At 42.6% G+C, this 26,900-nt stretch overlaps 1 protein-coding gene across 1 annotated transcript in view; it reads left to right on the top strand.

Annotated features, from left to right (window-relative positions):
- The window catches only part of ERAL1 (Era like 12S mitochondrial rRNA chaperone 1), a 38,040-nt gene extending 23,824 nt beyond the window's left edge, over positions 1-14,216 (top strand). The window contains exons 8-11 of the mRNA XM_073667891.1: positions 2,099-2,416; positions 4,123-4,272; positions 12,205-12,285; positions 12,414-14,216. Coding sequence (XP_073523992.1) covers positions 2,099-2,416; positions 4,123-4,272; positions 12,205-12,285; positions 12,414-12,539 — 675 coding nt within the window. The 3' untranslated portion in view covers positions 12,540-14,216. The remainder of the gene's footprint in view (positions 1-2,098; positions 2,417-4,122; positions 4,273-12,204; positions 12,286-12,413) is intronic.
- Positions 14,217-26,900: the final 12,684 nt, after the last annotated feature.

Raw genomic sequence — 26,900 nt, forward strand, 5'->3', positions numbered from 1 at the left:
CCCTTCCCTTCTGAGCCCTCGCCCCTTCCCTTCTGCGCCCTCTCCCCTTCCCTTCTGCGCCCTCTCCCCTTCCCTTCTGCGCCCTCTCCCCTTCCCTCTTGCGCCTTCACTCAGCGCCCTTGTTCCTACACCCTTCCCTCTGCACCCTCGCCCCTTCCTTCTGCGCCCTCGCCCCTTCCTTCTGCGCCCTCGCCCCTTCCTTCTGCGCCTTCGCCCCTTCCCTCTGCGCCCTTGTTCCTACACCCTTCCCTCTGCGCCCTCGCCCATTCCCCCTGCGACCTCGCCCCTGTGCCCTTGCCCTTTCCCTCTTTGCCCTCGCCCTTTACCTTCTGTGCCCTCGCCCTTTACCTTCTGTGCCCTCGCCCTTTACCTTCTGCGCCCTCGCCCCTTCCCTTCTGCTCCCTCGCCCCTTCCCTTCTGCGCCCTCGCCCCTTCCCTTCTGCGCCCTCGCCCCTTCCCTTCTGCGCCCTCGCCCCTTCCCTTCTGCGCCCTCGCCCCTTCCCTTCTGCGCCCTCGCCCCTTCCCTTCTGCGCCCTCGCCCCTTCCCTTCTGCGCCCTCGCCCCTTCCCTTCTGCGCCCTCGCCCCTTCCCTTCTGCGCCCTCGCCCCTTCCCTTCTGCGCCCTCGCCCCTTCCCTTCCCTCCCTCGCCCCTTCCCTTCCCTCCCTCGCCCCTTCCCTTCCCTCCCTCGCCCCTTCCCTTCCCTCCCTCGCCCCTTCCCTCCCTCGCCCCTTCCCTCCCTCGCCCCTTCCCTCCTTCGCCCCTTCCCTCCTTCGCCCCTTCCCTCCTTCGCCCCTTCCCTCCTTCGCCCCTTCCCTCCTTCGCCCCTTCCCTCCCTCGCCCCTTCCCTCCCTCGCCCCTTCCCTCCCTCGCCCCTTCCCTCCCTCGCCCCTTCCCGCCCTCGCCCCTTCCCGCCCTCGCCCCTTCCCGCCCTCGCCCCTTCCCTTCCGCCTCCTCGCCCCTTCCCTTCCGCCTCCTCGCCCCTTCCCTTCCGCCTCCTCGCCCCTTTCCTTCCGCCCCCTCGCCCCTTTCCCTCCTGCGCCCTCGCCCCTTCACTCTGTTCCCTTGTTCCTACGCCCTTCCCTCTGTGCCCTTGCCCCTTCACCCTGTGCCCTCGCCCCTGCGCCCTTGTTCCTGCGCCCTCGCCCCTTCCCTTCTGCACCCTCGCCCTGTGCCCTCACCCCTTCTTTCTCACCCCTTCACTCTGCGCCCTTGTTCCTACGCCCTTCCCTCTGCGCCCTTCCCCCTGCGCCCTTCCCCCTGCGCCCTTCCCCCTGCGCCCTTCTCCCCTGCGCCCTCGCCCCTTCCCTCTGCGCCCTCGCCCCTTACCTTCTGCGCCCTCGCCCCTTACCTTCTGCGCCCTCGCCCTTTACCTTCTGCGCCCTCGCCCTTTACCTTCTGCGCCCTCGCCCTTTACCTTCTGCGCCCTCGCCCTTTACCTTCTGCGCCCTCGCCCTTTACCTTCTGCGCCCTCGCCCTTTACCTTCTGCGCCCTCGCCCTTTACCTTCTGCGCCCTCGCCCTTTACCTTCTGCGCCCTCGCCCTTTACCTTCTGCGCCCTCGCCCTTTACCTTCTGCGCCCTCGCCCTTTACCTTCTGCGCCCTCGCCCTTTACCTTCTGCGCCCTCGCCCTTTACCTTCTGCGCCCTCGCCCTTTACCTTCCGCGCCCTCGCCCTTTACCTTCCGCGCCCTCGCCCCTTTCCCTCCTGCGCCCTCGCCCCTTCCCTCTTCCCTCTCACCCCTTCACTCTTCTTTTTTTTCCACTCTATCTCATACATACGTTATATAAAATAAATATATATGTAATGAATAAAAAAGACTTGGTAACATTGTCTGTCATACACACATATATATATATATATATATATATATATGTGTGTGAAGGAATAAATTAATTTAACTAATTTATACAATGTGATTTTCTTGATTTTTTTTTTTTTGGATATTCTATCTCTCAATGTTAAAATTAACCTACCCTTAATTATAGACTGTTCATGTCTTTGTCAGTGGGCAAACTTACAAAAACAGCAAGGGATCAAATAATTATTTCCTTCACTGTGTATATATCATATTTTTAGATTTATTTATTTTTATTTTAGGTTGATCTAATGAAGGAGAAAAACACTTTGCTGGAAGTCACATATAAACTGACAGAAGGGCTGGTGAAGGGAAGGAAAGCTGTAATAAAATCTAGTAAAAAATCTTCAGACCGAAGCGCCCAACCAGATCCCCATATAAGAAAAGAAGAGCCTGGGGAACAGCCAGGGGGGCAGAAGGAGCTTTCAAGCCTTAGTCGAAATGTTGGTGGTGAGCAGGAAATTACATATAGGAACCTAAAGGGCAGGACTGGGTGGCCTAATTTTCAGGAGGTGTTCATGCTGTCCGCATTGGAAGGAGGTGAAGTGGAGACACTGAAGGTAAATTTTATTCTTATGAGTTTATATGTAACAAAGTCCTGTAAATTGGATATCGCTACATAAGAAATCATTTTTTCGGCACTGTCTATCCAAACATTGACTTCAGCATTCTCTAGGGTAAATACAGATACGTTTTCTTCCATTCCTGAGTAGATTAATAACTTAAGTTTAGAAGGATTGTGTCAACTTCTTAAATTGTTAAAATTGCAAAGTAACTTTCCAGTTTACCTTTTATTAAAAATTTCCATTTTCAAGAACAGAGAGATATTTAATTCTGTTATGTACTGCTCATTGCCTAGGTTACCGTCCACCGCTGCAGTCTGAGAGTGCTTGTTTTCCTGTGCAAAGAGCGTATTATACAGCTTGTAGGTGCTAGTCAGAATCTTGCGGGTATCCTGGGTCTCGCCAGCTCCACTACCCTCCGTGGCAAAGCTGCCTCATATCGCAGCAACTGAGAGCACAACATTGGCACAACAATGCTGCTAGTTCACACTGTCAGTCTTCAGGTGCGCACCGCCCCTCAGCAAACAAACCTGGGAGGCAGGGGAGCAGTGCTCCTCTAAAGAAATAAGATCAGACTCTGTAAAGGAATATGTTATCAGAAAGAACCTTATTGTTCAAATAAAGGGTTTTTTTATGCCAAACTTTTTTTTTTTTTGCATCAATTATAAGAAGAAAAAAACATAGAAAAAAGTTTTAATAGAATAATGACAGTAGAGAATCATGTTATTGCACTGTTGATGTTTATATGATCTCTCTGTACATTGGGGACTTTAAAAATGTCACATTCCTTTATGAAGATTTGGCTATCCACATATGCGATCACTAAAATACATTGTTACATTGTTTGTCAAAACTTCATATGCTTCCTGATGTAAAAATAATCAAAAAATATAAATAAAATTAAAGACAATATATATTATCATCATCTCACAGGTTATACTGTGCACAATATGTGATGTTCACAGCTCACCTCCTCCCCATATCTGCACAAATCATAGTATGCCTAGAAAACTAGATGTCAATAAACATATCCAGTTGACTCTTTACAGCAGTCACATATATTATATCTGTAAATGTAACTCAGGCAAGATGGCCACCCACAAAAACATGTACACACTGAGAATTTGTGACCACCAGCACTGGACACATTAGGTGGACATGTAGAGGGAATCAATAGGACAGCAGGGAGCCCCATCACATACATGTACTAGTAATATCTAGATACAGGGGTATTGAAAATTGTTAACTTTATGTGATCTTTTATGTGATTTAGAATGTAAAATGCGTAAGGAGGACCTTGTGGCTTTTAAATCCACCGTATGGTTGCAAAGATATTGGTCTTTTTAAGGTCTTTACCATGCTTCCTAGGTAGTATTGCAGAACAGTCTTAACATCAACACACTCAGGGTCCTGTGAGCCACAGGAAATAGAGCCATAAAAATATGCAACTAATAAAAGGCACATATCTTTCATACTGTGTGATGTTTTTTTTTAAAAAATAAATACATTTGGAAGTAATGGGAATAAAATAAGAGCGCACATTGGCCACCTTTGACCTGGTGACAGCTGCTCTTGGACAACACCTTTCATTTCCGATCGGTCCCTCTAACTGGTTAACAAGAAATTTTGATTGCTGGACAAAACACGTCTCAGAAGTGTAGATGTATGTGTTTAGCTGAAAGCCTACTTTTCTCCTATTTTAGAAATATCTGATGACTCTTGCCAAGCCTGGAGAATGGGAATATCATAGTGAGGTTGTGACGACTCAGTCCCCACAGGAAATCTGCAACAATATTATCAGGGAGAAGCTTCTCGAATATTTGCCGCAGGAGGTTCCTTACAATATCACACAGGTAAAACACAAAGCAATTGTTCTTTATCTATTCTACATACATTATTACAGAGGGCTCTGCATGTGCCTCGTTTAGATGTCACTTATTGCTTGTTGCACTGAATCTTTTATGATCGTTACTTCATGTATTTAAATGGGGTTCTCGCAAGAAGACAGTCTCATGGCTAGGGGCGCAACTATCACAGTCGTGCCTGAGCTGGTGAGGGACCCGCCAGCGCAAACCTCAACTGGATGTGCGAGTCTGTGCACGGCAATACACGCTCCCGGCCAATCGGAGGCCAGCAGCTGACGTTGGCAGGAGCATGGCAGTGACATCATGCGCTCCCATCTTTTGCATACTGCAGTCAGCTGCCGACGGGGGAGCGGATGGGAGGAGGAGTCAAATTTTTTTTTCTTCTCTGCATTAAAGAACAGCAGCAGGATGGGGGATATAGATATAGATATATATAGATATATATATATATATATATATATATATATATATATATATATATATATATATATATATATATATATATATATATATATATATATATATATATATATATGTATACATGCATACAGTGCCTACAAGAAGTATTCAACCCCCTGCAGATTTAGCTGGTTTGATAAGATGCAAATAAGTTAGAGCCTTCAAACTGCAAACGAGAGTAGGTTTTATGAACAGAAGCATAAATCTTACAAACCAAAAAGTTATGTTACTCAGTTGAATTTTATTAAATTTTAAACATAAAAGTGTGGGTCAATTATTATACAACCCCTATGTTTAATATTTTGTGGAATAACCCTTGTTTGCAATTACAGCTAATAATCGTCTTTTATAAGACCTGATCAGGCCGGCACAGGTCTGTGGAGTTATCTTGGCCCACTCCTCCATGCAGATCTTCTCCAAGTTATCTAGGTTCTTTGGGTGTCTCATGTGGACTTTATTCTTGAGCTCCTTCCACAAGTTTTCAATTGGGTTAAGGTCAGGAGACTGACTAGGCCACTCCAACACCTTGACTTTTTCCCTCTTGAACCAGGCCTTGGTTTTCTTGGCTGTGTGCTTTGGGTCGTTGTCTTGTTGGAAGATGAAATTACGACCCATCTTAAGATCCTTGATGGAGGAGCTGAGGTTCTTGGCCAAAATCTCCAGGTAGGCCGTGCTATCCATCTTCCCATGGATGCGGACCAGATGGCCAGGCCCCTTGGCTGAGAAACAGCCCCACAGCATGATGCTGCCACCACCATGCTTGACTGTAGGGATGGTATTCTTGGGGTCATATGCAGTGCCATCCAGTCTCCAAACGTCACGTGTGTGGTTGGCACCAAAGATCTCGATCTTGGTCTCATCAGACCATAGAACCTTGAACCAGTCTGTCTCAGAGTCCTCCAAGTGATCATGAGCAAACTGTAGACGAGCCTTGACATGACGCTTTGAAAGTAAAGGTACCATACAGGCTCGTCTGGAACGGAGACCATTGCGGTGGAGTACGTTACTTATGGTATTGACTGAAACCAATGTCCCCACTGCCATGAGATCTTCCCGGAGCTCCTTCCTTGTTGTCCTTGGGTTAGCCTTGACTCTTCGGACAAGCCTGGCCTCGGCACGGGAGGACACTTTCAAAGGCTGTCCAGGCCGTGGAAGGCTAACAGTAGTTCCATAAGCCTTCCACTTACGGATGATGCTCCCAATAGTGGAGACAGGTAGGCCCAACTCCTTGGAAAGGGTTTTGTACCCCTTGCCAGCCTTGTGACCCTCCACGATCTTGTCTCTGATGGCCTTGGAATGCTCCTTTGTCTTTCCCATGTTGACCATGTCTGAGTGCTGTTCACAAGTTTGGGGAGGGTCTTAAATAGTCAGAAAAGGCTGGCAAAAGAGATCTTTAATCCACACATGTGAAGCTCATTATTCTTGGTGCCTGAACTACTTCTTAATACTTTAGGGGGACCAAACAGAATTCTTGTGGTTTGAGGGGTTGAATAATAAATGACACTCTGAATTAACTTTTAACGTTTTTAAAAAAAAAATAATAATAATTTGCTGCAGTGCATTTCCCACTTCCAGGCTGATCTACAGTACAAATGTCACAATGCCAAGTTAATTCCGCATGTGTCAACCAGCTAAATCTGCAGGGGGTTGAATACTACTTGTAGGCACTGTATATACATATATATATATGTACAGTGCTGGCCAAAAGTATTGGCACCCCTGCAATTCTGTCAGATAATACTCAGTTTCTTCCTGAAAATGATTGCAATCACAAATTCTTTGGTATTATTCTCTTCATTTAATTTGTCTTCAATGAAAAAAACACAAAAAGAATTGTCCTAAAGCCAAATTGGATATAATTCCACACCAAACCTAAAAAAGGGGGTGGACAAAAGTATTGGCACTGTTTGAAAAATCATGTGATGCTTCTCTAATTCGTGTAATTAACAGCACCTGTAACTTACCTGTGGCACCTAACAGGTGTTGGCAATAACTAAATCACACTTGCAGCCAGTTAACATGGATTAAAGTTGACTCAACCTCTGTTCTGTGTCCTTGTGTGTACCACATTGAGCATGGAGAAAAGAAAGAAGACCAAAGAACTGTCTGAGGACTTGAGAAACCAAATTGTGAGGAAGCATGAGCAATCTCAAGGCTACAAGTCCATCTCCAAAGACCTGAATGTTCCTGTGTCTTCCGTGCGCAGTGTCATCAAGAAGTTTAAAGCCCATGGCACTGTGGCTAACCTCCCTAGATGTGGACGGAAAAGAAAAATTGACGAGAGATTTCAACGCAAGATTGTGCGGATGGTGGATAAAGAACCTCGACTAACATCCAAACAATTTCAAGCTGCCCTGCAGTCCGAGGGTACAACAGTGTCAACCCGTACTATCCGTCGGCGTCTGAATGAAAAGGGACTGTATGGTAGGATACCCAGGAAGACCCCACTTCTTACCCCGATACATAAAAAAGCCAGGCTGTAGTTTGCCAAAACTTACCTGAGAAAACCTAAAACGTTTTGGAAGAATGTTCTCTGGTCAGATGAGACAAAAGTAGAGCTTTTTGGGAAAAAGCATCAACATAGAGTGTACAGGAAAAAAAAGAGGCATTCAAAGAAAAGAACACGGTCCCTACAGTCAAACATGACGGAGGTTCCCTGATGTTTTGGGGTTGCTTTGCTGCCTCTGGCACTGGACTGCTTGACCGTGTGCATGGCATTATGAAGTCTGAAGACTACTAAAAATTTTGCAGCATAATGTAGGACCCAGTGTGAGAAAACTGGGTCTCCCTCAGAGGTCATGGGTCTTCCAGCAAGACAATGACCCAAAACACACTTCCAAAAGCACTATAAAATGGTTTGAGAGAAAGCACTGGAGACTTCTAAGGTGTCCAGCAATGAGTCCAGACCTGAATCCCATAGAACACCTGTGGAAAGATCTCAAAATGGCAGTTTGGAGAAGGCACCCTTCAAATATCAGGGACCTGAAGCAGTTTGCCAAAGAAGAATGGTCTACAATTCCAGCAGAGCATTGGAAGAAACTCATTGATGGTTACCGGAAGCGGTTGTTCGCAGTTATTTTGGCTAAAGGTTGTGCAACCAAGTATTAGGCTGAGGGTGCCAATACTTTTGTCCGGCCCTTTTTTGGAGTTTTGTGTAAATGATCAATGATTTGATTTTTGCTTCATTCTCTTTTGTGTTTTTTTCTTGCAAGCAAATTAAATGAAGATAATAATACCAAAGAATTTGTGATTGCAATCATTTTCAGGAAGAAACTGAGTATTATCTGACAGAATTGCAGGGGTGCCAATACTTTTGGCCAGCACTGTATACATACATACACATATACAGTACAGACCAAAAGTTTGGACACACCTTCTCATTTAAAGATTTTTCGGCTTTTTCATGACTATGAAAATTGTACATTCACACTGAAGGCATCAAAACTATGAATTAACACATATGGAATTATATACTTAACAAAAAAGTGTGAAACAACTGAAAATATGTCTTATATTCTAGGTTCTTCAAAGTAGCCACCTTTTACTTTGATGACTGCTTTGCACACTCTTGACATTCTCTTGATGAGCTTCAAGAGGTAGTCACCGGAAATAGTCTTCCAACAATCTTGAAGGAGTTCACAGAGATGCTTAGCACTTGTTGGCCCTTTTGCCTTCACTCTGCGGTCCAGCTCACCCAAAACCATCTCGATTGGGTTCAGGTCTGGTGACTGTGGAGGCCAGGTCATCTGGCGTAGCACCCCATCACTCTCATTCTTGGTCAGGTAGCCCTTACACAGCCTGGAGGTGTGTTTGGGGTCATTGTCCTGTTGAAAAATAAATGATGGTCCAACTAAACGCAAACCGGATGGAATAGCATGCCGCTGCAAGATGCTGTGGTAGCCATGCTGGTTCAGTATGTCTTCAATTTTGAATAAATCCCCAACAGTGTCACCAGCAAAGCAACCCCACACCATCACACCTCCTCCTCCATGCTTCACGGTGGGAACCAGGCATGTAGAGTCCATCCGTTCACCTTTTCTGCGTTGCACAAAGACACGGTGGTTGGAACCAAAGATCTCAAATTTGGACTCATCAGACCAAAGCACAGATTTCCACTGGTCTAATGTCCATTCCTTGTGTTCTTTAGCCCAAACAAGTCTCTTCTGCTTGTTGCCTGTCCTTAGCAGTGGTTTCCTAGCAGCTATTTTACCATGAAGGCCTGCTGCACAAAGTCTCCTCTTAACAGTTGTTGTAGAGATGTGTCTGCTGCTAGAACTCTGTGTGGCATTGACCTGGTCTCTAATCTGAGCTGTTGTTAACCTGCGATTTCTGAGGCTGGTGACTCGGATAAACTTATCCTCAGAAGCAGAGGTGACTCTTTGTCTTCCTTTCCTGGGGCGGTCCTCATGTGAGCCAGTTTATTTGTAGCGCTTGATGGTTTTTGCAACTGCACTTGGGGACACTTTCAAAGTTTGCGCAATTTTTCAGACTGACTGACCTTCATTTCTTAAAGTAATGATGGCCACTCGTTTTTCTTAGCTGCTTTTTTCTTGCCATAATACAAATTCTAACAATCTATTCAGTAGGACTATCAGCTGTGTATCCACCTGACTTCTGCACAACACAACTGATGGTCCCAACCCCATTTATAAGGCAAGAAATCCCACTTATTAAACCTGACAGGGCACACCTGTGAAGTGAAAACCATTTCCGGTGACTACCTCTTGAAGCTCATCAAGAGAATGCCAAGAGTGTGCAAAGCAGTCATCAAAGCAAAAGGTGGCTACTTTGAAGAACCTAGAATATAAGACATATTTTCAGTTGTTTCACACTTTTTTGTTAAGTATATAATTCCACATGTGTTAATTCATAGTTTTGACGCCTTTAGTGTGAATGTACAATTTTCAAAGTCATGAAAATACAGAAAAAATTTTAAATGAGAAGGTGTGTCCAAAGTTTTGGTCTGTACTGTATATATATATATATATATATATATATATACACACACACCGTGGGTACGGAAAGTATTCAGACCCCTTTAAATTTTTCACTATTTGTTTCATTGCAGCCATTTGGTAAATTCTAAAAAGTTCATGTTTTTTTCTCATTAAAATACACTCTGCACCCCATCTTGACTGAAAAAAAACAGAAATGTAAAAATGTTTGCAAAATTATTAAAAAGACAAACTGAAATATCACATGGTCATAAGTATTCAGACCCTTTGCTCAGACACTCATATTTAAGTCACATGCTGTCCATTACCTTGTGATCCTCCTTGAGATGGTTCTACTCTTTCATTGGAGTCCAGCTGTGTTTAATTAAACTGATAGGACTTGATTTGGAAAGGCACACACCTGTCTATATAAGACCTCACAGCTCACAGTGCATGTCAGACCAAATGAGAATCATGAGCTCAAAGGAACTGCCCAAGGAGCTCAGAGACAGAATTGTGGCAAGGCACAGATCTGGCCAAGGTTACAAAAGAATTTCTGCATTACTCAAGGTTCCTAAGAGCACAGTGTCCTCCATATTCCTTAAATGGAAGAAGTTTGGGACCACCAGAAGTCTTCCTAGACCTGGCCATCCAGCCAAACTGAGCAATTGTGGGAGAAGAGCCTTGGTGAGAGAGGTAAAGAAGAACTCCAAGATCACTGTGACTGAGCTCCTGAGATGCAGTAGGGAGATGGGAGAAAGTTCCACAAAGTCAACTATCACTTCAGCCCTCCACCAGTCGGGCCTTTATGGCAGAGTGGCCTGACGGAAGCCTGTCCTCCGTTCAAGACATATGAAAGCCCGCATAGAGTTTGCTCAAAAACACATGAAGGACTCCCAGACTATGAGAAATAAGATTCTCTGGTCTGATGAGACGAAGATAGAATTATCACCAAAAAGTTCTAAGTGGTATGTGTGTAGAAAACCAGGTACTGCTCATCACCTGCCCAATACAATCCCAACAGTGAAACATGATGGTGGCATGGGGGTGTTTTTCAGCTGCCGGGACAGGACGACTGGTTGCAGTTGAAGGAAACATGAATGCGGCCAAGTACAGAGATATCCTGGATGAAAACCTCTTCCAGAGTGCTCTGGACCTCAGACTTGGCTGAAGGTTCACCTTCCAACAAGACAATGACCCTAAGCACACAGCTAAAATAACAAAGGAGTGGCTTCAGAACAACTCTGTGACCATTCTTGACTACCATCCAACCTGACGGAACTGGAGAGGATCTGCAAGGAAGAATGGCAGAGGATCCCCAAATCAAGGTGTGAAAAACTTGTTGCATCATTCTCAAGAAGATTCATGGCTGTACTAGCTCAAAAGGGTGCTTCTACTCAACACTGAGCAAAGGGTCTGAATACTTGTGACCATGTGATATTTCAGTTTTTATTTTTAATAAATTTGCAAAAATTTCTACATTTGTGTTTTTTTTCAATCAAGATGGGGTGCAGAGTGTACTTTAATGAGAAAAAAATTAACTTTTTAAAATTTATCAAATGGCTGCAATGAAACAAAGAGTGAAAAATTTAAAGGGGTCTGAATACTTTCCTTACCCACTGTATACTGGGATGGGCCCAGGATAAGGGATATATATACCTGGATATGCAGCATATACACCAGGATGGAGGACACGTATATATATACCAGGATGGGCCCTGGATGGGGGACATTACTACTTAATGGGGGAGAGGGTGCAACTTGTATGTCCTTATAGGATTTAGAACTCTACAAGAGCCCATACATCTGACCAACATGTGGAGGGAGGGGGCAGGTCCATATTTTGCACTGGGGCCCATTGGACTCTAGTTACACCACTGCTCATGGCCGTAAACCATATCAGTGGTTCTTGTCAGGGAAGCCATGTCTCGCTAGCTAACTACATGCTAACTATTCAAGTGAATATTCTTTGCATAAGAAAGTCTTTCATGCTTTATATCTACCCCCAAATTATGCCATAAAAAATACAACTTATTCATATAACAGATCCTCATTTTGTTGATGGAAAAGAAATAAGGTTATGGCTCTTGGCACTTAGAAGATAGGGATGAAAGAACAAAACAGAAAATAAAAACGTGCCCTGATAGTGAAAATAATTGCTTATAACTTCAGGAGCACATCACTCCCCTTCCTCCCAGTTTCCGGGTCACCAGGGGGCGGTGCGCTCCTGAAGATTGACAGTTTGGTCCAGTTACATGGTCGTGCTGCTGGTCCAAACTATGCGCTCTCCCAGATTGCTATTTGAGGAGCACAAAGGGACTGAAGCCGACCCGGTCCACTAGTCATAGGGGTTAGGTCGGCCTATTCAGCCAAACTTCTGTTTGTTGTCAATGAAGGTTTTTTGGGCCATGTGAGTATCGGGAAGTTATGTATTACATGACTGATACAAATCTATGGTACACACTATACATTGTAGTGAGATGTGACATTGGAAAATAAGACGTGCTTCTAAACACTTTAATTACAGGTCAATGAATTTTGGGAGGAAGGTTCTGGCGGAGAACTGGTTATAAAGCAGACGTTGCTGGTGTCTAAAGAAAACCATGTGGTGAGTAACGAATTGATATCACAAATATAATGCAGCTTCCAACAACCCAAGACTCCTCTGATGCGAAGCTGACGGTGGCCACGTGGTCGCACCGATTTACTAACTCCTGTTTTTTTGCCTTTACATAGAAACTTGTCATCGGCCCTGGTGGAGAGCTGATCGGCAGGATTGCCAAAGAGGCCGGATGCGATCTAATGAATGCGTTCTTGAGTGATGTCCGTCTACAACTTGCTGTAAAGTTTAGAAAGAGATAGTGGCCAGATGTCCAAATTAAAAGCCCAAACTTGTGGTGTGAACCCAACTCTGTAGTTTTGGATTGGACTATGAGATGTTTTCTGCAGTGTTCAGAAGAACACAACGTTCCCTGTGGTTTATATTGTTTGATGCTCTTATTCAAGGAGAACAGTTGATGGAATAGTTTATCACACGTCCACATGTGCTGCCTTTGCTGGAATGGTAATGTAACTCCTGAAATCAGCATCTACATCTTCAGTAACTTTTCTTTGAGCATGCCATGTGCAATGGCTCCTCTTTAATAACTTGTTGTGAGGCATTAATGACCTTACAGGTTGTGATATTGCACCAATAGATCATTGTTATATAAAAGCAAGGGCTTGTGCCAACAATCAAGATTATTTTTTTTATTACAACAAACAAAAACATTCAAGTTTTCAGATAAAATTATAAAAAAAAAACTAACAGACGATGCTTCCATATCTAGATATTGTGACCTGCTTATTAAGGTGCCCTCTGCTGCCTTTTCGTTTGTCTTAGAGCATCCATCTAACGTGGCCGGTGTCGGGGGTTTCGTGCGCAGTCACATCACCCGGATCCTCGCACATGTAGCAGAGTGATTCCTGCGATTGTGTAGAGAACGGGCACACAAGAAGCGGCTTCTCCTCTCCCACACTGGATACTGATTGCGGACAATGTAGTAGATGTTACCTGCAGTCCTATGTATCACCACAGATAACACTGTATAAGGGGCAATCTATGATGTGGGAACTGCACAGGGGAACTCTTCATGGGTCCCTGTATTTTGGAGCCCCCGGAGCTGGGGCACTGAGGATGGGTAAGTCTCTGGCTTTTTAGCTTGAGCGCTGTATCTGCTGAGTTCCCGGGTTAGGGCATTATTAAGGTGCATTCATTAGCTGGGGCCCTCAGGTCGGCTCTGTATATGTGGGGATACAGTGCTCAGCTCATCATACTGAGATGCTCTGCGGATTAATACTCTCCTGAGCCATGCATAGTGTGGCAGTGGATGGAGGCACCATCGGTCACCTTTTCAGAGCCCAAAAACACATTGTCCACATCTGGCCCCAAAATGCCAGTACCCAAAAATACCAGCAGCCATCTGATAAGTCTGTGTGCAGGTGGAGAGGAGGAGGTTGTATGGCAACTGACAGAAGACTAGCTAGCAGGTTCGGGACACGTGGTGCGGCACCACACTGGGTTGTGTAAAGCTGTGTGTGTGCAATGAGACACGACCAGGTGATGTAGCTTTTACAATATTAAAATAAAACAAACAATTTAAAATTGTAAAAATGTGGCCCCAAAGATTCAGGGTAATGCACTTATTGTTCATTACTAAATACATATTTTAGACCTGATGAGTCTGGTGTCCTTACTTTGAAAAAGTATGACAGAGTGTCTGTGTATTCTGCATTAAAATAGCTGCTCTTGTAAAATGCTCACGTTAATATTCAGCAGCAAAACTTTTAAAAATAATTATACGGCCATTCATACATGAATTTTCAGAGTAAGGACACCTGCCTCATCGGGTCTAAGATCCATGTAATACTGTATTTAGTTTATATTGGGAAATTGTAATTCACTTGCATAAATTTTTGTAAGCTACTGGATTATGGTGCGTGGTTTCCAGGAGTCCGGTGTAACCCACCTTTATATAAGCATGTTAGTCTGCTATGTATATTAAAGGCACGTTTGTATCCACAATATATTGTCTGCCTGTATTGTGGAATGAAGTGAATGTATTTTTTCACATCTTTTCTTAACTTCCCAATGACTCCATGCCTAATCCTAAAGTCTCTGCTGCTGGGCCTTCAGTGCCAGCGGGTAAGTGATAAAGGGCACATGTCGTTATCGGTGCTTAAAGGGAACCTGTTCACTCAATGAGGTCTGTGTTGTCCAGCAGGAGGTACTCGAGTTCTCCCACTGTTGTCAGTCTCTTACATTGGCATTTACAGCCCATGACACTGTGTATACTATGTATTAACTTAGGGAGAAGATGGTCCATTAGGCTTCATTCTGACATGAGTGTTTGATCACGTACGCAAAAAAAAATGTTACAAACGTGAGCCGTGTTTTGGCTCCGAGATTCATCAATGTGTCAGTTTTACCATTAGTGATTTTCATGTATGGATAAATAAATTGCAAAGTTTCTCCTATACATTACATTGATAATCACTGACAGCACATGGACTGTTCACTGATGCTCCATGTGCGGCCTGTGATTCCAGACTTCTATTGGTGCCTTTCATCTATAATGTGTAAAACTGCTGTCTCTATGATTTTTACACGGTCCACAATAGATAGATATCGGTGTGTATGTATGTATATATACATGTATGTATACATACATACATACACACACACGTGTATCTGTACATAAAAAAGCGGTATGTGTGAAAACTATGGATAGAACACATATATGAAAAACGTCATTTCTATGTTTACCTGCATGGAGTATGTGAATATATATTATAATATGTCATGGTAATAGTATATACTCCAAGGCTTACCTTGTGGTTTGATGCTCGGAAGGAGCATTATGTGATGGGATAAAGCACATGAATACATAAGGAATAGCTTAGACATACAAAGACTTTATTTCCATTCATAAGAACCCAATATACTCAACACAACATTCTGGCTGTTGCCATTATTGCCTCCTTTGGTGTCTTGGCGCTGAGATTTAGAGCAGCAGTAGAACCCTTACCATTACTAAACTCAGTAATGGTAACGGTTTCATCGCCAACTCCTCGGTCGTCTTCCTTATCAGTTTCTGATTTATAATGCATAAAGCATCTTACAGATTTGGAAAGAGCTTCATCCTTTATTTCACCGCTTCTTCCATCCAGTCGCATGCAGGGTTCGGTCTAGTACATCATCTATACTGTAGTGTCTATAACAAACTTACAGTATATGATGATATCCCACACACAGCCCTAATAGAAAACTTCCGCTGCAATTGTCCAAAGTCTCCTTCAGTAAATCTGTGAAGAAAGTGCAAAGAAGCAGTTACTCTACTTCTAGTGGTTTTTACTCAGATTTTCATTCCTTTATTGGAATTTTCTCATGTCACAAAAATAAAAAGTGAAGGTAAATCTATGGGATATCAGCACCGCTGCAGCCATTTTCTGAACACCTTGCAATTAATTACTTAGGTTTACTAAATATGCAAATTATTTTTAAGTATATATTAGTGATCATTAGTCATGTGACACTATGTGCGGCTGCTATATTGCACCATAATGCAGGTAAAAGGAGTCATATTGCAAACCCGAGGGCACCGACTGCAACAAGAACGTCACAAAAAAAACTGCGTCCAACTTTTTGCAACTTGCTTGCCATGGTAGCCTGGGGCGGCAATGTGATCCCTTTCACATGCATCATGTTTCAATATAACAGCGACACATTTGTCATAACAAAAATTGGGTTATGTTCACATGTAAAGCTTGTGACCAATACTCCCAAGTTTTTTTTTGTTGTGTTTTTCATCCATTCATTTGAATGGGTGAAAAACACTACAAAAACGTTGAAATTATCTACATGCTGCGTCCTGGCAAAAACACATCAGGGCTCAAAGACACACAAAAAAATAAATAAAAGCACGTGCATGAGATTTAAAAAGTCTTATTGACTATGCTGGTGACATATACTGCATATACATATATATAGTGCATATACCATATACTGCTTAAAGAGGGGGGGGGGGCAAAAACAGCATTTTTTTTTTTTTAACAAAGAATTCACTATTCTGAAAAAATGGCAGATCCTTAAGATTTTTTTTTTATTTTAGGCATAGACTTAATTTTGTCAGACAAGCAAATAGAACTGGTGCGCATGACAAATGTGTCCATAGCCAGCCCATTACATGCAAAGAGAACTCTCTGGATACATGTCATGTGCACCAGTTCTATTTTCTTGTCTGACAAGATTAAGTCTATGCCTAAAATAAAAAAAAAATCTTAAGGATCTGCCATTTTTTCAGAATTGTGAATTCTACCATGACCACATTTTTCTTCCAGATTACAAAAATATATTGGGATAACAAACTGCTCGTATGTCGGCTTTCAGGGCCCTTTTTGGTGGGACATCAGAGCGAACCATAGAAACCATGCACCCGATACATAAGACGTACAGTTAATTTTGCAATGCTAGAAAGTCAAAGCTTAGAAAAGTTTTGTGTTAGTTTTCTTCATCTGAAAAGAATCCTATAAAAGTACGGACTAGTAGTGTACACTATAGTATGAATATTAGGTTTCCCCCAGCCTCCATGTAGGACCATTCTCTTACCTTGCCAAGTAGCAGATTAGCCTTCATCTACTTCCATCAACCAGTGAAGGGCTATAACCCCTGGCTCCTGGGTCCCACATTTATACAGACCTCGCCTCATTTACATACTAACTATCAGCACTCGTTAGATCCTCCTCTTCTAACGTCAGCAATGACTGATAAAGAATGTGCATAGGGCTGGGGTCTGCTCTGGCTTCTGTTGATGCAGGTATTTTGCGTGTGATATCTTAGAAACCATTGTTACACTTCACAATGAGTATTTTGTGTGTTTTTGATCATCAATTAACTAATTGAAGTTACTTGTTTTTTTATTGCATTTTTTCTTTCCATGCATTTTTATCACGTTATTTCTGCTGTGGTTTTTGTGTAGTTTTGTTGTCATGTTGTAAATAAAACTTTTGTTTTGGAAACAGAGCAGAAACTGCAGCTTTTTGACATTTTCAGCTCTGTTTCTGCTCCAAAAACTCCTTAAAAAACTCAGTGTGCACAAAACATTAGTGGTAAATCCATGTGTGGATCATTTGACATGCTGTGGATTTCAAAACTGCACCATTCAGTTTCTGCAGCATAAAAAAAAACAAAAAAAAACACACAGTGGGCTTGAGATTTATTCAAATCACATCCATTTTGCTGGAATTGTAAGATGTTGCATTTTGTGTGCACAAAAATACACAGCAGAAAAAAATCACAAAATCCTCATTGTGGGAAACGGAGACTAAAGTCGCCCGTCTACAACCTCATTCACACGTCCGTGTTTGTGGTCCATGTGTTGTCAGGTTATTTCACACTGACCACACACTGACATATATTATGTAAGACTATGGGATTATTCGCATGTTAGTAATTTTTTGCTGCTTTAATTGACTGGAAGTAAAAAAAAAAAAAAATTGGAGACAATTTTTACTGTGGCCCGATTTGTGGACAGAACTCATTCAAGTTAATAGATTAGTGAAAATAATGACACCGTGTGCCGTCTGTTTTTCATAGTTCTAAGGTTGAAGGTAGACATAAATCCATCGAGTTCATCCTGTAACAGGCTAATTTCCCCAGAAGCAGATGATAATTGCCCCATATTGGGGGAAAAATTCCTTCCCGTCCCCACATACGGCAATCAGACTAGTTCCCTGGATCAACGCCCTATCACAGAATCTAGTGCCCATATCCTGTAATATTATATTTTTCAAGAAAGGCATCCAGGTCCTACTGGACTTTTTGTAGTAAATCAAATATGACCACATCATGTATCGGAGACTCCCATACTCTCCCTGCTCTTACAGTAAAGAATCTGACTTTGCAATTATGATTAAAAGTTTCCTTTAGCCGTAGAGGGTGCCCCTTGTCCCTATCGCAGGCCTAAGTGTAAAACGATCATTAGAAAGGTCTTTGTACTGTCCCCTCATATATTTGTACATTGTTATAAAATCACCCCTAAGCCTTCATTCTTCCAAACTGAATAACCCCAAGTTTAATGACCTGTCTTGGTTTTGCAGTTCACCCATTCCATTAATAACCTTGGTCGCTCTTCTCTTCACCCGCTCAAGTTCAGCTATATCCTTCTCATACACCAGAGACCAAAATTGTGCACAGTATTGTAAGTGTGGTCGCACTAGTGACTTTTATAGAGGCAAAACTATGTTCTCATCATGAGCATCTATGCCTCCTTTAATACATCCCATTATTTTATTTGCTTTCGCAGCAGCTGCCGGCCACTGGCCACTAAAGTGGAGTTATTGGACATTTTTTGAGTACAATAAAATAGGATGATAAACCGTGGGTGGAAATGGACTCACAAACCAAAAAAAACATGTAATTTGTTCCATCAGTATTTTGCAGACTGACTTGTGAATAAGGCCTGATATTGCTTATTTCCCCTTCGTGGACCAAAACAGGTCTGACTAATCAAGCCGTGGACTCCAGAATATCTCCAAGCCCTCCTTCACACTTCTGTGTTTCCAGTGTGTGGTAACTATTTATTTCATGGATATCACAAGTACCCAATATAACATATGCTGCTATGCACATGTCCGTGTTTTTACACACTGTGTGTCCGTGAAAAACAGAGATGTGTCCGTTTTTTTTCCGGCAACATGGATGACAACGGCCAATGCAAATCTATGGGTCAGTGAAAAACACGTCCAGCGTCCATCAGTATACAATCCGAGTGCTGTCCATGTTTAACATTGAAAAGTATAGGAGAAACTTTGTAATTCATTTGTGGGGGGGGGTTTTTATCCATACTGCAAAAACAAAACACTGACGGTAAAAACGGACACCTGGATCACACACGCATGGAAAACACTGAGGACACCGGTACCATTTTTTCACAGACTCGTGAACGAGGCCTCGAGGTGTACCTAGGAAGCTGGAACCAAAATGGTAGAGGCAGATTTTTTAATTCTTGTAGGTTTTAAGGTGGGACCTCTATGATTAGGGAATCCTGCAGCTATTATGAAGGGGTGCACTTGGTCTGCAGGAATGTTTAGGTAGATGCTACATGTGAAATCCATATGAATGCCAGGAACAAATGATTGCTAACAAAACACTGGCTTGCTTTCCTTCCCTTGTGCATTGTGGCGTTATCCACTGCCAGGCTGACTATGTCATATGGGAGGAAATTCGATTACTCATCCCAGGCGGCCTTCTACCATTGCTCTATGGTTTAGATCTGATGCTTTTTTGCCTTTTGTAGGTGCTTTTGTGCTACAATAGAATCAGACCAGATTGGCTAGACTTTATTCCCTACATACATCACTGAAAAAAACACTGTCGTGAACAGCCCCATTTACCATAAAGGATACATATTCTACCCAGAGTTGCCAACTGTGCGTACATACAAAAACCCCTTAAAATGTATATGTTTATTTATTAAAGTCTAAAATAGACACCAAAGGATCCAAAAGTGCACAAGCACTAATGTGTGTATTAGTCTGATATAAACCAGACCAATAGGTATAGTCTGATAGAAAACCAGATCAATAAAGAAATAATAATCGCTGATCTCAGCATCTTTCTCATGCCGATTCGGCGTGAGAGTACAATCACAGTGAGACTCGATTCACTTGCACCCATACAAGTCTATGAGTGCAAGTGAAACATCGGAGTGCACTCTCATGTCCGCTCAGTGCAGTCCGTTATACGGCGAGTCAGTCCATGGAAGAGATAGAGAAATTATTTTCTCAGTCTCTTCCGCAGCTGTATCGCTATTCTCTCATGCAAGATAATCGGAACACCGTAGCATGACACTCGGCTCCGGCTCGCAGCAGAACTGGAGCTGAGGGTCATTAGCATATCGCATCGGATGCCATACACTGGTGTGACACCGGCCTTAGAGAGGAGCTGTGGGTCACATAGCTGATTGCCGCTTCATTCGTTATTTATGAGGCTACCAAAAAAAGCTGAGCACGGCGCTTGATGAAGCATGTGCACAGCTGCTCCATTCTATCTGGGATAAAAGTTCCTCGCTCTGCCCATTGGTGCAGGACACAGAAGTTGGACCCCCCACGATCAGTAAGGGTCCGTTTACACAGGCCGACTAGCGGCACTGACTGCCGATCGGTAAACATTTACCTACCAAAAGTTGTTTTATAGCTTAACACAGGCAGACCAAAGTAAGTGATGCGCACCGAGAGATCTGTAATAGATGGCTCAGTGCACATAGACTGCCATGGTTCTCATCAGTGAAAGTCATATGCCACCGAGAACAATGATTGTTTTGTGCTGCACAAAAGATCATTTCACCTGATGAACATGCATTTCGCTCATTCATCATGTGATCTGCAGCCTGCTTACACAAAAAGATTATCATGACCATTCTTAACATTGCTCAAGCCCAGTAATCTTTCAGTGTAAATGCACCTTAAATTATCACCTATTGTGTGGATAGGTGACAACTTGTTATTACTGGATAACTCCTATAATGGGTGACTGGGAATAACATTGATTTGTTTGTGTGTGGGTTTCCTCCACTTTCTCCAGTTTCCTCCCACACTCCAAAGACATACTGGTAGGGAGTTTAGATTGTGAGCCCTAATGGGAACAGGGATAATGGTGTCTGTAAAGCGCTGCGGAATTAATGGCGCTATACAAGTGAGTAAAATAAATATCCAAAATGAAATCAGAGGCGATCCAACACCAGGCACTACCACAGATCAGCGGCTATCGGCACCAACAGCAGCTGAATGTAAACAATGGAGTTGGAACAACGCGTTTTTTAGTGACCCATCCAGGGTACTGTGCCTTATGTCCCATTTATTTGAACTGTACCATGGCACAATGGAAGAAGGTGATCTGGTCTGATAAATCATGTTTCCTATTACGTGATATGAATGGGTGGGTGCATGGTCATCTCTTACCCGATTAAAGAGATGGCATCAGGATGTCCTATGGGAAGGCGGCAAGCCAAAAGGAGTGTTAAGCTCTGGGCAATGGTTTTGCTGGGAAACCTAAGGTCTTTCCATCCATGTAGATGATATAGAATAATGTGCCATGTCACACTGTAAAAAAATGTTCAGGGATGGTTTGAGGAATTTGACCACAGATTTTAAGGTGTTGACTTGTCTCCAAATTCTCCAGATCCTAATCTGGTCGTACCTCTATGAGAAGTCTTTGAAAAATAAGTGTGATCCGTGGAGGTCCCATTTCACAACCTACAGGACTTAGCAATGTACCTTCTAATGTTTTAGTGCCAGATATTGCAGGACACATTTTACAGTTGTTATGGAGGTCATAACTTGAGCTACTTTGACTGCTTGAGGGTGGAGCTGAGCGAGAGAGAGAATATTTTCCAGATCAATAGTTCGGGTCTGCATTGTTTTCAATGGGGTTCAGGTTCTGGTTCAGCTCTGGTATCCAAACTGAACTTTGAAATAAAGTTTGGGTCGGGTGCAAGAACCCGAACTTTCATGAGTCCGCTCATCCCTAGTTGAGGGTGATCAACTTGCACAGAATATGTGGAAAAGGAAAACAAAACAAAATTTCTATCTATAGCAGTCGTTCCCAAACTCTGGTCATCACGGCCCCCAACAGATCATATTTTCAGGATTTCCTTAGTATGGCACATGTGAGAGGACCTGTGGCAAGTTATGATGCCTTGATAATAATTCTAACACCTGCGCAATACCAAGAAAATTCTGAAAACATGATGTGTTGGGGGCCGTGAGGACTGGAGTTTGGGAAACTCGGATCTATAGGATCCATCACAAATACAGATAGGTGCAGGCTTCTCTTTTTTGTTCATAAGTTACGCAGTGTGCTTGATCCAACATACGATTGGACCAATCAAAACAAAACACGACAGATCCCCTGTGACTCTAGGATCAGCCAAAGCTTACAATTTTGCTGCCAGAAGTTACAGGCAGCTTGGTAAAACCTGGCCGGATTAATACAATTATATTCTAGTCTCTATGTGGTTTATAGCAGGGTTCCCCAACTCCAGTCCTCAAGGCCCACCAACAGGTCATGTTTTCAGGATTTCCTTAGTATTGCACAGGTGATGTAACTATTGCCTGTGCTGATGATGGAATTATCACCTGTGCAATACTAAGGAAATCCTGAAAACATGACCTGTTGGTGGGCCTTGAGGACTGGAGTTGGGGAACCCTGGTTTATAGGACCAAAGCTTCCCATACGTTTGTGTTCATCACTGTACTATACAGTACTGGATCCAATTCTATGAGTGACTTTAAATATACAATTCCTTCATAGAGCGATTGTGTAAGATTGTGTGCACAAAGCTTAAAAATGATTTATATAACCACCAAACACACAGCAGGGCCATGTCATCTCATTGCTGTGGACCATGTTCATTTTATCGAGCGCGATTGAGGCGCCATTTCATGCAGACTTTTTCAGGAGAAATGTTCCTGAACAAGTCGCCGTGTGCACATACCTTTTAAACGTTTTTTTTCTTTCAGAAAACCCATCCCTCAGCTGCAGTTTGTTTTAAAACACCAGGAGTGCTGGACCTGGAAAGGGTGAGTAAGGCATAATTCGCATGTCCAATTTTCTCGTACTAGTGCTATCCATGGTTTTCACAGATACCTGTGATAGTCTTTGGGGCCATTCACATGTCCGTGAGTTTTCACTGACCGAACGGTCTTTGGAAAATCGCAGAGGCATGTCCGATTTCGATCCGAGGGTCAGATCAAAATCAGCAATGGAAGTCTATGGGTCCATGAAAAAAAATGCACCACACTCGGATGACAGTCAGAAAGGAGAAGGTGGTGAAACTTCTTTTTTTTCTCCACAGAAACTGCCTGAAAAAAAAAACAAAACAGAAACCACTCAAAAGAATGAATTTTCGCCTTTCTATGTAAAAATAACTTGCTGATCATATGTTCAGGCTTTTGAATGTTTTTTTGACCGCATCAGGTTTCTAGAAACACTAAGCAGTTAAAAGAAGTGACGTGTCCATGGAGCGTTTTGCCTTAGTTTTTGCTTAAAAAAAAATACCGTCAGTTTCTCCATTATTCAATGGAGTGAATAAATGACATCACATAAATCATGGGAAAACCCTCCAAAAAACTGCTGGCAGCCAAAACTGTAGAAAAAATAGGCTTCAGGAAAAAAACACCAATTTCCTGAATCATCTTCTGCTTGAAAAACCCAACAGGATTAAAAGACATCGTGCACACTATGTTTTTGAGCAGTTTTTCGAACCTCTCTAAATCCTCCTCCAAATCTCAAAACTCTTGAAAAACTGTCAGTTTCCGCTGTGAAAACTCAGCAAAAATACTCCGTGTGCACATAGCCTTAGGCCACATTCACACTTTCAATATTTGTTCAGTATTTTACACCAGTATTTGTAAGCCAAAACCAGGAGCCGGTGATAAATACAGAAGTGGTGACGTGTTTCTATTATACTTTTCCTCTGATTGTTCCTCTCCTAGTTTTGGCTACAAATACTGAGGAAAAATACTGACCAAATACTGAACGTGTGAATGTGGCCTTAAAACACAACCCATTAACATTTCATTTGGAACATGGTTGCATCATTCTGTACGTATATGGGGGATTTTATTCAAAGTTTTCCCGCCATGTACAATGTCCCGGGTTGATCTGATGTAAGCCCCACATAAATGGCAGTTGCTTTCTGTAGAGACAGACACTTGTCCATCATGTGATTACGCCGCCTTTCATCACATACTGGGTGCGTCCACTCATCACACCTACTCAGCTGCATTAGATTAGAGAATGTTGCTGATGTTTCTGAGACTTATCAGCCGCCTCCAGGGAGATGTTACTTTGAACACTCGTTACCAGTCAGCACGTACATGTTGTGGCCTCTATGATAACAGACGGGGCAGCTACAGTACACATGTATATCGTCTAATTAATAGTATAGTATTATACAGTAGAATATGTCTCATCTTTTTTTTACTTCCTTGCATGCACTTCATTTGTCAATTTTCCTTATGTTGGGTCATGCTCAAATGAACTCCCCACAACTAACCAAGTTTTTGTAAAGATAGAAAAGTTTATTTATATAAAGCCATTATCTTCAGTGACACATTAGGCCTCATTCAGAAGTTTTTCATGTACGAGTGCTTTCCGTGTTAGTCTATGGCATAGTTCACATGTCCGATTTTCCTTCCTTGGACTAAGCGGTTCACACAAAAGAAAGGTGACTTGGCCCGTATTGATCCGATTCTCTTGCATGAGAAAATCGTATCACGTGTGCAAAGAAGAGGGAGAACAAGATTTTTTTCCATCTACTCCATTTTGTGAGTCCACGGAAATCAATCTGCTCACAGCTGTCATCCGAGTGCAGTCCAATGTTTTCCACTCACCATAGACTTGCATGGGCGCACGTGAACAGATTTGCAGAGCCACCCGTCGCAGCATGCTGCAATTTATTTTTTTGCAATGCTGAATTGGCGTGATGAAAAAAAATGCTGATCAATACTGCCCCATAGAATAACATTAGTCCAAGTGCTATGCAATAAAACATTGGACAGTACTCGCCCAGGTTATACGCTAGTATGAGCGCCCTTAGGCCACATGCACACATTGCGTATTTGGTGAGTTTTTTACCTCAGTATTTGTAATCCAAAACCAGGAGGAAAAGTATAATAGAAACACGTCACCACTTCTGTATTTATCACCCACTCCTGGTTTTGGGTTACAAATACTGAGGTAAAAAACTCACTAAATACTCAACGTGCGCATGTGGCCTCAATTAGAAGATAGGGTCTTGCCATAAAAGCTTAGTTCCCATTTAGACGGGCCAACCACTTATGTTAAACGGCCGCTAATCGGCCACATCAGTATCGAACACAGACAGAAGAAGCCCCTGTGCAAGAACAATATATGGGCCCTTTGCAGCCCAATAGCTCATCATAATGGACATTTCCACCTGCTTTGGAGGTGAAACTGGGCCCCTTAATTCTTGGGCCCTTGTGCGGCCGCACAGGTTGCACTAGTGATATGCCCCTGGGCCACATGCAAGTTGATTGGCGGTCGTTTACTGGACTGCTCATCAATACGATAGGTCTGTGAACAAATATATAACATCACGTTAACAGGATGATATGCTGCCGAGAACAATAATTTTGTTCGTTAGGCCACGGACCCACAATCAGTATTTGGTCAGTATTCGGTCAGTATTTTTTCTCAGGAGTGGGAGCCAAAACCAGGAGTGGGTGATAAATGCAGAATTGGTGACTTGTTTCTATTATACCTTTTCTCTGATTGTTCCTCATCTGGTTTTGGCTCCCACTCCTGAGAAAAAATACTGACAGAATACTGACTGAATACTGATAGTGGGGCCGTGGCCTTAGTCAGGTGATTGCCGGCCTGTTTTTACAGGTCGATAATTGCAAAATGAGCACTCCCAAGTTCCTGATTACGGGCCTGTCTTAGTGGGCCTATATATTATATTTCTCTTTCGTTGCTAATAACAAAACCGAATAACAAAAATTAAATCTCAAAGATTCTGAATATTCCATATTATTCCAATATTTAATCAAAGAAAGATTAATTAGTTAATTTCTCACCTCTCCATATTGGTATGTATTTGTCCCATATTAGGCCACGTTCACTATTAAGTGAGTTTTTTACCTCAGTAAGCCAAAACAAGATAGAAACACGTCACCACTTCTGTATTTTTTATTATACTCTTCCTCTGATTGTTCCACTCCTAGATTTGGCTTACAAATACTGAGGTAAAAAACTGACCAAATACTGAATATATGGACGGTGCCTTAGTGCAGTGCAAGGATCCTGCCGGCAGTCAGGAAACTATACATGAACATCTTTAGATCCACAAGATCAAAAAATATATGTCTTCTTTAATTTTTAAATTAGAAATCCAAAAATGACAGACAGTGACCTAATAGAGTGGACTGGAGCTACACTTTTCTAAAAAACATGCTTTTAATCCTGGTATAAGCCGCAATAAACAAGATACTCGTATATATATATTTTTTAATAAGTGCTGGATCGAGTGATCTTGTGAATATTAAATATCCTTTACATATGGCCATTAACAAACTACTTTCAGTTCTGTTTAAAATAACTTTCCAGCCTGTCTGAATAGTCCACGGCCCCACTATCAGTATTCGGTCAGTATTCAGTCAGTATTTTTTCTCAGGAGTGGGAGCCAAAACCAGGTGAGGAACAATCAGAGAAAAGGTATAATAGAAACAAGTCACCAATTCTGCATTTATCACCTACTCATGGTTTTGTCTGTGAGAAAAAAATACTGACCAAATACTGATAGTGGGGCCGTGGCCCAGGAGCACAATCACACAACAGTTTAAATTTTCTTTTTCATCCTGAAAAGACAAACCGCTTTTCTCCCGTGTGGCATCCATTTTTCATCTATGTTTTCCTCATCAGGATCTAAAAACTGATGTAAGTAAAGTGAACTTTCTTCTTTTTCTATTGTAACTTACAAATGGATCAGTTGAAGATGGATGGCTTTTATTTTAAGCACTTTTTAACCAATCTCCGTAGACTGGAATGGCAGATTCTGATCCAACAAATGGATTAGAATAGGATTTAATGGTGCGGGCACATAGATCTGTTACAAAAGAACAAATATGTGAGTGGTTCCATTAAGTCTATGTTCACATTGT

Source organism: Phyllobates terribilis, unplaced genomic scaffold, assembly GCF_046119375.1.
Source record: "Phyllobates terribilis strain yellow unplaced genomic scaffold, ASM4611937v1 Scaffold_2__4_contigs__length_985480577, whole genome shotgun sequence".
NCBI classification, from domain to species: domain Eukaryota; kingdom Metazoa; phylum Chordata; class Amphibia; order Anura; family Dendrobatidae; genus Phyllobates; species Phyllobates terribilis.